Below are 13,578 nucleotides of genomic sequence, written 5' to 3' on the forward strand. Positions count from 1 at the left end.
ATGGCTGGATTAATTAAGTCAGAAGGTGCTCTCAAGTTATAGTCAAAACTTGTACATTTTATTCCCAATTCACAGGGTTATTTGCACAGATGGAACACAAAACTCAAGAAGAAAGGATGTGGATGAATAAAACATCAGCATCTCCGATCAAACACACTACAGGGTACAGAGTCTTCCCTTCCTACAATAGTCTCAGCAGCAAGAGCATCTTTAGACATATATTATAGCAATGGACTACAGACTTTTTTTAAGCAAGTTACAAGATAAATGGAGAAAACCAGCAATTCTTAATGGGTGATTATGTCCTAAAAATGTGTCAATTTTATCCCTTTGTACTTCAAAATGTTCATCTGCACCATCCCTGCCAAGGCCCGAGCAGCAGTGCTGTGCGTGGCTGCACTGCCCCTCTCTGAGCACACCCCCAGCTGTCACCCCAAAGTCAGCAGGCAGGAAAAAAAAGCTCTGTCCAAGCAGAGAGCTCAAAACAACATTAAAACCAAAAGATTCCACTTTGAGTAAAACCATGATAACTGTACATTAAACATCTTGATAAGACATAGAAAGGATAACATTGAGCTTTCAGAGACCAGTCTATCAGAGTCCCTAATTAAACACCCAGCTACTTAACCACTAAATTGAAGATTTTTAATTACCAGTTGGGTGCATGGACTTTAGGTGAAAAAGAAGTTCCAATAGAGCCTTCTATGACTGCTGACACCAATCGATTCGCTGCAGATATTTTGGAGCACAGCCATTACTTTCAGCAGAGTTATTTTTTTTTTTTACACACTACTTCAATTCTACAAATTTCGCAGGAATGACAAAATCTAGTTTTACCACAGAAAAACGTTAATTCCCACCATTCTTGAGACTCCAAAAGAAAGATGCCTAGACATGATCTTTTGTAGCCTGCAAAGTTCTTGCATTCCAGCTGTGCATAACCTGCAGGAAGCTTGCACAAAACAGGCTCCTGCTTTTTTATTTTTTTTAGGGCAGGACTGGGATACCTGCATCAAGGAAGGGAGATGTTATCTAGATGGGCTGTGGCTTGACTTGCATGAATGCATAAACATTCCCTGCCCTTTTGGCCACATCCTGCTAACTCGTCCCCAACTGAAAGGCCCACAGAACAGCTTCTTCACAATTTTTCCATGGGAGCAAGAACTAGGACAACATCTTTATTCATGCACTCTTGAAACATCGTGGGTTTGTGTTCGGCTTTTCTGGCTTGTTCATATACACAAGTCAAGTCAAAGTTTAGTCCTACCTCTGGGAGAGAAAGAAAGAACCATCAGAACTGGCAGACACTACATTATACTTGCAATGATCTGGCTTTTCAAAACAAAAATTAAACTGTGCTATACATAAATGCTGAGGCACACAATATAAGGACATGCTGACACAACAGTTAAGGAACAGTTACTGTTACTCTGCCTGGACATGGAGATTTCTCCTCCCTCCTCCCACCCTTCCAGCTCCAATTCCAGCTGGAGCAGCATCACCATCAACCACAGCAATCCCTGCAGGTCCCTGACAGACACGGCCACGCTCTCCCCACCACTCAGTCACCAGGACCCCTTCCAAGCAGGAGTTTAGTCATGAAGACTATATTTATATTTATAAATTATAAAGCTAAAAAGAGTGGGGGTTTCTGCTGTTAGAAGCAGAAATAATCACAGCTCAACTTATAAAGGGTGACAGTAGATTTATCAAAGCAAATCAGCACTTTACAGAGGATTTTTGTCTTTCAGGGCAGAACCTTCAGCTGGGCACACAGCAGTGCCAGCAGGCAGCTCCGTCCCTGTTTGCCACCTCCCACAGAACCACTGCTGGCACCAGTTTTCACATGGCAATCATAAATTGATATGGTGATACTATAAATTTAATTCTGTATGAACCTTCAGTCATTGCTTTTACGTAGTTTCATAACCTGGCTGATAATATCTGAATTATAACCTATGGGGCAAGTCCATCCAGCAATAATGAAAGATAATGGCAAAGAAAATTCAATATATTAGAGTACAACTTATGCTTAAGAGTTCTCAGTTTGTCTTGTACCCCTTCAAAAAATGTTAAGTGACATTTATTCAGACACTAAATGAAAAATTCCTGCCTTTACTGAAATACCATAGTAAGGATTTTACTCCATAAGGGATGCATAGCTCTACTCCTAACCATGCTCTGGAGTCAAATTCTAAAGCTACAATAATTCCAGTGGATCAGTATTTCCTTCATTTTTTTATTACAGCATGTTTGCTAAATTTACAGCAAGCAGAAAATAAGCTGGGTCTTTAGTTATTTTGATCAAAACATCGATGTTTTAAAGGTAGTACACAATATTTGTTAAAAAGAACATATAAAAATACCTTTTTAGAAGCCTCTATAAGAAAGGAAATACAAAGTTTAATCCCACAACTTTCCTCTGCTAGAGCTGCACGCTACTGCTACAGTTTTAAATAGACTTTTTGCTGTTTTTTAAACTATACATCCAGGAAAAGTCTACAAAATTAAAGGAACGTGCATATAAATGATTGCATAGCAGAACATGAACATTAACTGCAAACAGTAAAAGAAAAAGTTAGAAATACTATCAAATGTACAAAGGTTCTAGGATCAACCCCTAAGCACGTTCCACTGACAGGATCCCAAAGCCATCTGTGCTTCTTTAAAGACCCTGCTGAAACACTAAACCCAAACCCTATAACATTTCTCTAAAAAGGAACTTTTGAAAATCAATGTCTTTCTATGCTACAGACATCAGACAGTGAGGAACACTTAAGTGTTTGATGGTGGCTTTTGAAGGTAAAGATTAAAAAAAAAAAACCAATGCCAAAAGCCATTTCCATAACAAAGGATCTTGCCTTCTAGAGAAATACTGGGAAGATTACACACTGGGTTTGTTATTTTTCACGTCCAATTTTCTAAATATACTGTATTCGTGATAAACTACATAACTAGAGATGCAGCTCTTGTTCATATCCAACTTCAAACTTTTGTTCTGAAGGAAAATGAAATCTTGTAACCAAACCACTATCCATTCTGAGGAAGGAGTGATTCAGACTTGCTTGAGCAACTGCTTTTTTGCTGTGTAAAAAAGCAAGCCTGGTAACCCAGGGAGATGGCTACAGTTTGATACCTATGAATACACCAACTAACCACAGGAGTCATTGGCATAAAAGTTTAGTTCTTATATACTGTACACACACAACTCCAAACAATCTACTTGTATCTAACAGCAGGAAAACTAAGCAACTTTATGGTTAACTGCTCACTAAAATTGAGAATAGATACAAAAAACTGCATAAAATGTACACACAACCTAATATTTAGTTGCTCTGTCGTTTGCTGAAATCTGAATCGAGATTTTCCATTTCAAGGTGGGTTTTTCCCTCACATTCAGCACCAGCAGCCAGGGCAGAGGCAGTGAAGCCTCTATCCTGACAGGTCACGACACTGCACAGGCTCTGAGTGAGCTCCAAGGCCAACTCTCTGCCCATGTTGTACATGCAAGGTTAGTACCATCTCTCCAGAAAGCAGGGTAAAGAGAAATCTCCCAAATCTCCCTCCACATCTGCCAACCTGCTGGTGCTGGTGGGCACAGAGAACACTGAAACCTGCCCTGGAGCCACGGAAACAAACTGCCAGTCTGATTTCCTAGCAGCCAGTGTTGCACTACAGCTGTCCAGTTTTCCTTTTTCTCACAAAGTTTAGAGTTGAAGAACCAGTTAAACAGCTGGTTTAACTGCCCAGCACAAACTGGTACCAATTTTTCTACGGGTGTGACATTTGTAAAAGGACAATGTTGCAAGTTACGATCAACCAAGTCATCACCAAATATCTAAGCATTAAAAATGCAAATCTTTACAAAAATATACATAGAGACACCACAACCAAATCATTAGCTGCCCATGACATTTAACCAAGTGGACAATCTCTCTCTCTCTCTCTCTCTCTCTCTGTGGCTTCTCAACACTGTTCTAATTTCAACCATTGTCGGCTACAGGGAAAACTGACAAAGAAAATAGTTTTAGCACTGTTGCAACATCATATTCCTGATAATTTAAGTAAACTGAACTGTGTGTAAATGAATCTTACATGCCTAAACCAACATGGATACACTGTTAGTGGCCACTGGACTTGGGACTAGTCCAAGACCTCGATCTGGATTTTGACCTAGACCTAGAATGTGATCTTGACTGTGATTTGGATCTAGCTGGTTCTTTTTTTCTCGACTCCTTCTCATATCTTGAGCTGGACTTATAGTGTGTTTTAGTATCTGTTTTAGAGGTGCCTCTAGATTTGGTGTGAGATGCAGACCTAGACCGTGATTTAGCCTTCATTTCTTTCTTGGGCTGTGACTTGGATCGTGATCTTGAATTGGACTTAGATCTTGAAAAAGATCGATTGCGGTGTTTGAACCTATCAGAATAAAGGGGAGAGAGGAGATTTGAATGTAAAAACACTATTCTTAGACATCTAGTACATTAAAAATTGTTTACCGTTTTTGCAGGAGAAACTTTTTTTTTTTTTAAACCTATAGTTAAAGGAATACAGTGATCTAGTTTGCAATTTAAAGGGTGTAAAAAGTTTTTACCTATCATTGTCCGAATGGCTTCTGCTACGACGAGGTCTTCCAGTAGGTCTACTGCTAAAAAGGTACATCAGAAAAAGTAAACGGTGACAAATACCTATGTAAACATACAAATACTTAATACATTATATTTTCAAGCTGTTCATTTGCTTTTAGTTATTCTCCTATGCAGCACAGAATCGGTTCATTCATTATTCCTGAGCAGATGCAGCATGCAAGGTATGCAACTCCCAGTGGTTACTCCCACGATAAGAATTACTCAAAACTGTAACAAACAGTCAGCGTGGTGTGTGTGTCTGTGCTGTGCAGCTGAGGCCAGCCCCACACACTACACTTACTTTCTGGGACTATAGGATCTTCTATAGCTGTAATCAAAGGAGCGACTCCTCGACCGTCTGCGCTCGTAACTGCGACTCCGAGACCGCCTGTATCTGTCATAGTCATCGTAACGAGAAGAACTGTACAGGTTTCTCCCTTCCTTGGCTTTCATTTGGTTTGGTGCTGTAAAAATAGCAGTATTTGCAGGTGAAGAAGATGCCCTACTTTTTTCCCCTCAAGGTCTAAGCCATGTATTTGGTGCTGAGCAGAAAGGCTCATTTGTGATTTGATGTTTATGAAGGAACAGGTGAGAGGCTGCTCTGTGCCACTTGTTTTGTGCTGCTTTAGCCACTGGACACAAATTAATGGAGCCTTGGGGGCACTGTAAATCTAGAAAGCAAAACAAACAAAAAACCCCTCAAAACCAGTCAGAAAGGACTAATGCTCCATATAACCAGAACACAGAGCTGGCCAAGGTGATTTCAGGCCAGCTGGAAACTGGTAGGGCAGGTCAGACCCATGACTGACACATTCTGACACTGCTGAATTTACCCAATGAGTGAAAGCTAATTAAACACTTTTTCCTGACTGCACAGCACCATCATCACACCTGATCCACAGCTGGCTTTAATGATTAAAGGCCCAGCTTATAAAGAGGCTTTGATGGATGCCACACAAAGAGAAGTCTGATTCCAGAGGGAACCCCCCAGTAAAACACTTCACTTTCACTCTGCAGCTTAGTTATTAAAGAAATTAAGAATGAATGAACCTATTAGTCTTCCACTGTATTTCCTCTAAGCAGCACAGCTATCCTTCCTTTGTAGCAAACTCAAACCCAAAGACCATGCTCTAAGTATTTTAAACTCGCTCTAACAAACACCCTGTGCAGTAAATGGCTTCAAATTTTATGTTTTTAGTGCTGCTTGCACCACACTAAGGTGGATTTAGTTAATTTTGTTCAGAAACTAGCTAGAAACCCCAGTGTTTATACACAGGGCAGAAACTTGTCCTTTGGAGTGTAGAATTTCCATTAACTCCATTAAATTTAATTGTGAGGACTTGAGGGAGAACTGGACAGTCAGGTTGTTTTTCTGAGAGGTGTAACTAAAGACCTTTAAGGCCCTTTTATTCCCAGGCATCACATGAGTATTACAGTCCTGGTTTGTGCCAGGTTTTACAAATCTGTATCTCTCTGCAAATTAAGACCACACACACAAACAACAGATTTAAAAGACCTAAATTCTTTTTACATTTATCTGCTCAGATAATATTGAATTCTCCTTCACCTTGAACTCAGGTAACTTGAAACTGACTTTTATCCTGAAGCCAAATGAAAATGAAGACATTACCTCAATCCTGAAAAATCACACAGAGCTTCACAGAAAGCTCCAAAGAATGATTGTGGTGACTGCTGTACTTAGTTATCCATTTATAATTAAAACAAGTCATTAACAGTTACTGGATAAAAGGCAGAACATCCACAGGCTATTTATATAAAATAAGAACACATCACAACAATTAGCACCACGTGCAGTGTTTGGTGCTGAAATTCAGGCTAAATTCAGGCTGTGATAAAATCAAGGCACTTACTCTTGCGGTCCCCCTGTGCAAACTGGATTTCTATTTGCCGACCACAAATCCACTTTCGATCCAAATTATGGAGAGCATCTTCTGCATCACGGACATCTTCAAATGTGGGCAGTGTTAAGGTACTTGGGAATTTGAGCAGTTTAACAGATTTGGTATTTAAAATAAAAAAAATTAAATTTTCAAGTTATTTTCTCATTTTACAGCTGTTAAGTTTTTGTGTTATGCTACTCTACGTATTAGTGAATTTTTTAAAATTAACCACCAGCTATCTGAAAACTCCTGTAATAAAATTAAAATGTTGCAGTATGACCATGAATTTATCTATCAACAAGCACTTGCTATGTGATAATCTTAATTTTTTTCTTCTCCCACTTGTACTTATGCAAAGAAAACAAAGGTATCCTTTCAAAACACACTTGTTAATGGTCATTTAGTTCTTTCTACTTGAGTTTATTAAAATTAAGCCCTAGTTCTTCACTTATGTTGGACATACCAACAGTAAATATTAACTTTGGAATTGGAAAAAAGCTTTCCTTTCTTTTTTTAACAACTGATTTTAGGTTTAACTGATGTCATGTCACAGCCCTGTGTGCAGAGCCTCTGCAGTGTGAGAGAAGAGCAGACACTGCGAGCCCTGCACTGGCACTCGGGGCCAAGGCACAGTGACAGACATTGATTTTAATGCTGGAATTTACACCCCTAATTCCAGCTTGTGGGACCCCAAACAATGAGCTGCCTTTCCCCTCCAGGCCACTCATTTCTCAGCAGCATCATCTCTGCAGGAGAGAAACTTCCATTTCATTCAGACCACAGTTACAGCAGCACTCACAAGAGAAATATTACAGGTTTTGTCAATGGACTAAACCAGAATAATTCATCAAATTACTGCTTACATGACAGACAGAAGAAAAACTGTAATTCTGTAGGATACATCAGGTATGACTCCTTTAATCTTGGCCACCATTCAACTTCATCTTGACCTTTAACTCTTTAAGTGCTTGTCAGAAGGACTTGTCATGAGATGCTTGGCCAAAAATGACAGATGGCTTTATCTTTAACTTTGAAAAACAACCTTTTCCCCCTTTTGTAGATAAAGCGAAGCTTTGTCTCCCATTATGGCTTGTCCTTCTTCCAGCTTTTCTTTACTTTTTCTTTTCCCAAACTCTCCCTTCTCTTCAAGCCTGATCCTTAAGAGGTCTTTGGCTTGTCTACTTGCCTTAATTGTTGAACTCTACTCTAAAGGTTCTTTCATGCTTTCTCTTTGGGGTCGCCATTACTGTACAGCTTTACATTCTGAGGCAACAACAGAGGACAGCAAATTAGGGGACAATATTAAAGAAAGAAGTTCACCTCATTTTTTTACACAATCTGATTTTGATCAAGTGATTCCAGTTTCAATTTGTTAAATTAACAATGAATAGCAGCCACATTTTGCTAAGCACAATTTTACTTACACACCAGTGATAATAAAAACGTGCTAGACAATTTTGAGTCAGTGATAAATTTTCATTTAAATCAAATAGTATTAATTTCAGTGACATAAGCAAGCTTTTATATTACTGGACTTAAGTTTTGCAAAAAAGGCAAAGAACAATTGAGAGAAGTTAATCTTCAAAAATAACGAAACACCACGACATAAGTAAGACACTTATTAGATACAACACAAAAGTAAACTGCTTTTTCATTTAGATTGGTTACCTCTTACACAAACTTGAATTTCAAACTTCAACACCCCTCACTAATGAGCCATCTGAAGAAAGGATATTGAACATAGGCAAATCCTCTGGGACGACGAGTGTAGAAGTCAAGTGGAACGTAAACATCAACTATAGGCCCATAACGACCAAACTCCCGGCGCAAATCTTCGGACCTGGAACACCACAAACACCTGATATGGCTTTGTCACTGGTTAAGGAGCTACAGAACACCCACCAAAATAAAATAATATAAAGCAAAAAATCGGATCTGCAATTAATATGACCACCCCTGGTTTTTGGAAGCGTTTGGTGGAGGATGAAAGTAGTTGAACATTTTTTGGGGAAAAAAAGTGTTTGGGCAGTTCCCTGCTGGCAGCAGGAAAGCAGAAAAGCTGGAGCTTTTCTGAAACACTCAAGATACACCCTGGCAGTTTGAAACCATAGCATAACCCTAAAATAAAAATGTAAACTGAGAAGTGATGCACATCAGCTCATTCAATGCAGCCAAGGTTGGCAGAAAGTGAAAGAAAGGACTGTTAAATTATTGTTATTATCATTCAAGTACCTCATGTAACTCGACAGTGATTTTGCAACACACAAACATCAATTATGAGATCCAAATAAACATTATGAGAAACAAACCAGTCACCCAAACTCATTTCCATAGAATAATCAATACTTAAAACCACATCAAATAGAACAGATCTCAGAGAGCAGCCACTCATGCCCTCAGGATAGTTTTTCCAAAAGACTTGGCTTTAGAGAGCTGAGACAAAACTGTTCAGCTTCAACTAGCCCTGGAACAACAGCCTCTCCTCAATAGAGGTTTCTTATTCATACTGGCTCCTCACATTTAATTTGTAACGTTTGAGAACAAAAACCTGCATGAGAAGATTGATGTAATACCATATTTAGGTGGTATGTGAGAGTTACTACTGCTTTTCAGTATTTTCATATTTCTCTTGCATCAGCTTGGAAACAAAATCTCCACACAGTCAGTGCTGGTAGAAGGGAACTACCACCAGCATGGGGATCTCACAATGAAACCACCTCCAAGAGCTCCGTGCTTAAGGTGAATCCAACAGGATCCACATTACTATAAAGAATTTTAAAGTAATCATCCTCAGCTGTTCTTAAAGCAAAATAAACTATTGGAAAAATGAATTAATTAATGAAAAAAAAGTGAAAGTTTAATTTGAAGTTATTTATCACAACGTTCTCAATTCATTCCATTCCACTGTGCCCACAGTACTGCTGTCTGCTGAACAGCTTTGGTCCAAGTCGCCCAGGCAGAGGTGGAAAACTCATATTTTATCGGACCAGACCTTATAGGACCTCCGTACAAATTCTACACGAAAAAAAACTAACACAGGAGTGCTCTGACAAACGCAGACTGTGGCAACAATGATCTGTAAATGTTCCACATCTGATAACAAACACCAAAAGTGTTTTTTGTCACTAAACTGCCAAAGTTAAATGAGGAAAGCCAGCAGTTCACTAACTGGAAAAAATAGGCAATAAATCAGAATCTGTGCAATGCTCTGGTTTTGTTGTTTCAATTCCCTATGAGAAGTTCGGTGACCGCACACGTTTAGTCCTTACAGGCTCTCGGTACAACACGATTATAACGGAGATCAAGCATTGCTTCCCTCGACTTTAAGCCGTCCTGAGAGGCCCCTGCACACAACTATTACCGCAGGAACATTGCACCTGAACCGGCAGCAGCTCCCACACTAACGGGACCGGCTACGCCAGGAATTTTAGGCACAAATGCTCTATTTTCTCCCATCTAGCAGCAATACTGCATTTGCAGAGGAGCATCCCAAACACCAGCGGCTGTCCAGCATCGCCCCGGTAGCACATCCCACCTGGATCTCCCGCTGGCCACACTCAAAGGCGGCTGCGGGGAGCTCCACTTTGTTGCGGCCCAGCTTTGTTCTTTCTGGACGCTGTTTGGAAACGGATCCGCGTGGAGAGGCGGGGAACGGGGAGCATCGCGAGGAAAATGGAAGGCAGGGCACGGAGAAGGGAAAAGGGAGAGAGGGAGAAGGCAAAGCGGAGGAAAGGAGCGGGCCGGATTCGCCCCCTTCCCTTCCCCGGCTGCGGAGGGACCCCCGCGCCCGCGGCCTAGCGAGCCCGCCAAAGCCTGCGCGAGCCCCCGCTCCGCCCCCACTCACCGGGTGTCGTCGGCCACGTTCCGCACGAAGAGGGAGGTGTTGGGCGGCCGCAGGTAGCGGGACATGTCGGCGGCGCTGGGAAAGACGGAAGGAAGGAAAGGAGGGAAGGAAGGAGGGAGGGAAGGAGCGAGCGCGGCCCGGGCGCGGCGGCAGCGGCTGAGGCGACCCTGGGGGAGCTGCACCTCCCGCCCGCGCGCCGCCTCTCGCGAGACTTCCCGGGGGGCTTCCGGCGAGAGCCAAACGCGGCGCCAAAATCCTGCCCCGTTCTGGGAGCGCGCATGCGTGCCCGCCCCGCGCGGGAGCTCGCGGGCCCTCCGGCGCGAGCCGCGCATGCGCGCTTCTCTCCCCCCCCTTCTCTTTTCCCGCCGAAAGAGAGGGAAGGGGGAGCGCGCGCGGGGCAAAATGGCGGCTGCGCGCCCGCCGTGAGGGGACGGCGCGCCCGGGCCTTGTGCACCCGCCTTAGAGCGCCATGGCTCCCTACTGCACAGCCAACTGACGCGACCTCGGGCTATATTGCCCTTCCTGAAGCTCAAGTCATCGATGTCCTGTGGTCTTGCTCTTGCAAAACGTGGAGTGTGTAAAAGTTCCGTTAAGAAAAGATGTTCGCTGATGTTTGACGTTTTTCTGCTTTCAAGCTTAATCAATGTAGCCCATAAAACAGCAACCAACAAGCCCTAAGTGATGTCCCTGTGTTAGAATAATAAATTGGTAGAACTGCGTTGTTAAGGTTCAGGGCTGGACATGGTTCAATGATCTCAGACCTATGGGGTGGTTAACAAAGCTTGAGAAAAAAGGATACCCGCTGATAGAGGACACAAAAGAATGCAGAATTTATGGGCCATCTGGCAAGAACTCCCAAGATAAGGAAGAAACTAATAAACCCAACTCAGCAACTGTGCTGAAATGATCTCCGGCTGGGTAAAATGTAATTTTACATCTGCAGGGGCAGGCGGTGACCACCAACCCACACACCACTGACCCAAAAGGAGAGAAAGACTGAAAAAGGGACTAATTAGCATGAGAAACAACAGAATAATTTACCAACAGAAGATAGAATGGAATACTAATTCAGAACTACGTAACTTGTAGCCAAGGAACACTAATTCCTTTTGTTTGCTAAAATGTGTAAATAGTAATAAATTTTGATCGTTGATGTGCTCGATTTGTTGAATCCCACAAGGCCCCCAACTGCGCAACTCTGAAATAGATGACCAAAGTCTCTCTGGAGTGTGAAAGTATTGTTGCACATGGAGCAATTAATCCAATTTTTGTGGAGAACACCGTTACCCACAGCCCTGTTGGGCCCCAGGAGTTTTCATCACACTGTTTGCACAGGACCAGCCCTTTCCATTGAAGCTGTTTGTGTGATGAAAACAATACAGTTGGTGGGTGGAGAGATTATTTCTTACATTACCAGCTCATGTGTGACTCACATAAAGGTGGATAAAACGCACATCTGTGACCCAACAGTCACAGACTTTGGTGAAGGGTTTGATGAAAAGTGTCTGCATTTTCATGCGAGGGATTTTCAGCAAACTCCTGCAGGGATAGCAAGACTTCGAGCTGCTGCAGCCCTGATGTCTGCCACCAGTGTATTTTCATCTTTATTTTTAATATTCATGAATGAAAACTGGTGGGAGGATATTGCTGTTTGTATCTTGGCAATCTCATACTAAGAAGCGCCTCATTTTTACAGGTTTTGAATGACAGATGATTCAAGTTTGAATGGCAGATGAAGTTCAGTCACTAACACAGGAGATGTGCAGCCATATACACTTCCAAAAAAAAGGAATTTATGTGGTTGTGTGTCCAAGGTCTGTGTGCAGGACTTAAGAGAGGAGGGATGGGAATCTCTGACCATGCTTTTTGCATTTAATATATTCATAGAATAGCTTAGCATGAGTTTAAGTTCTAAATAAGGTTAGCATGCTTTTAGTGTGTAGTATCCACAACAATAATTTTGTAACAGGTTTTAAATGAGTAATGATTTCTGCCTTGGTTTAGAAATGCACCTGAAATGTCTTGCATGTTCCATCCTCCAGTTTGCAGGTACAGCCTCTGATCATTGCAGACCTGAGGTGCTGAGTTCTTGGGTGGCTTTTTGCAGCACCAGTGCTTTAAAGCAGCCTCCTCCTTCCTCCCTGAGTTTTACCAACCCCAGTTTCTGTGCTGTTGATCTTATTTCTGTGTAACTCACATGGAATTTAATTCTGGCTGCAGGAGTGTGCTTGGCATTAGAGCTGCCTGGGAAGCAAAATGAACACAATGATCCTTTATGCCAGTGAAACTCCCCCTGAGAACAGCCTTATCCCAGAATAAGAATACACTTCCCAAATTGCTTGTATCACATTGTGTTATTAAGTAAAACACAACCTCCCCCCTCACAAACTGCTCTTCTAGCATGGAGAGATGTTAGCTCAGCATTCTTCACTGGGATAAAACCTCCCCATGAGGATTTTAAATGGCATTATCAGTCCAGCAACTTTGTTCATGGAGGTCTTGCACCCAAAACCAATTCTAACAAATCTGCAGTGATTTAGATTATGAAATGGAGCTGGTGATATAATAATGGGATCTAATCAGCAGAGGAATTATTCAAGGCACAGCTCCTGTGTGTTTTATACTTAATAAAGAAACAGGGTCTGAACAAAGTCTGGTTTACTTGAGCCTCACAAACTTGGGCCATGACAAGATACTGGGAGTTCATTGCAAATTGGAAGAATGTTTAATTCTCTTTGCTCTTGTAGTGCCTCTTAACTGTACTTTTGTGTAATTCAGTTTAAGAGCAGCCATCCCTATTGTTAATGACTGCTGAGTGCTTCACAGCTTTTAAAATATTGCTGTTTCTATTCCTGGGACATGTGGTACAGATCAGCTCAACAAATGCCTGATTGTTCTCTGTTGGCCAGGTCATAGAGAACGGGGGTTTGGTTAAAGACTAAACTTTATTAGATGCAGGAACTAAAGCTGAGTGTGTTCAGTCTGTGTGTAAGGAACCAAGAAGCATTTCTGTAGCTTTTGGCTGCTCCCAAGGATTATTGTGGTGAACTGGAACAATGTGATTTATGTCCAGGTTGGGTTGTCTGGGAGGCAAATTTCTGTCATTCTGAGGACAGAGGGGAAAACACAGTCCTGTAACAGGGGAAAGTGTGACAGCAGAGCAGAATTCATCATTAATTCCTGATCCAAAACAGAGATCACACCA

At 41.8% G+C, this 13,578-nt stretch overlaps 1 protein-coding gene across 3 annotated transcripts; it reads right to left on the reverse strand.

Moving 5' to 3' along the window:
* Positions 1-36: 36 nt before the first annotated feature.
* Positions 37-11,371, reverse strand: SRSF10 (serine and arginine rich splicing factor 10). Of its 3 annotated transcripts, XM_023941189.2 has the most exons (7): positions 10,374-11,371; positions 8,265-8,369; positions 6,500-6,603; positions 4,930-5,092; positions 4,595-4,648; positions 4,318-4,419; positions 37-1,269 (listed from the first exon to the last, which is right to left on the reverse strand). In XM_023941189.2, the coding sequence occupies exons 1-7, from the start codon at positions 10,703-10,705 to the stop codon at positions 1,251-1,253; spliced, it is 879 nt and encodes a 292-aa protein (XP_023796957.2). In that variant the 5' UTR covers positions 10,706-11,371; the 3' UTR covers positions 37-1,250. The 3 variants fall into 3 exon arrangements, with proteins under 3 accessions (XP_023796957.2, XP_023796953.2, XP_023796954.1); XM_023941185.2 differs by lacking the exon at positions 37-1,269 and having other exon boundaries at positions 2,226-4,419; XM_023941186.2 differs by lacking the exon at positions 37-1,269 and having other exon boundaries at positions 2,226-4,419; positions 4,595-4,645; positions 10,374-10,659.
* Between the last annotated feature and the right edge of the window lie 2,207 nt (positions 11,372-13,578).

This window comes from Cyanistes caeruleus, chromosome 26, assembly GCF_971803275.1.
Source record: "Cyanistes caeruleus chromosome 26, bCyaCae1.hap1.1, whole genome shotgun sequence".
Lineage (NCBI taxonomy): Eukaryota > Metazoa > Chordata > Aves > Passeriformes > Paridae > Cyanistes > Cyanistes caeruleus.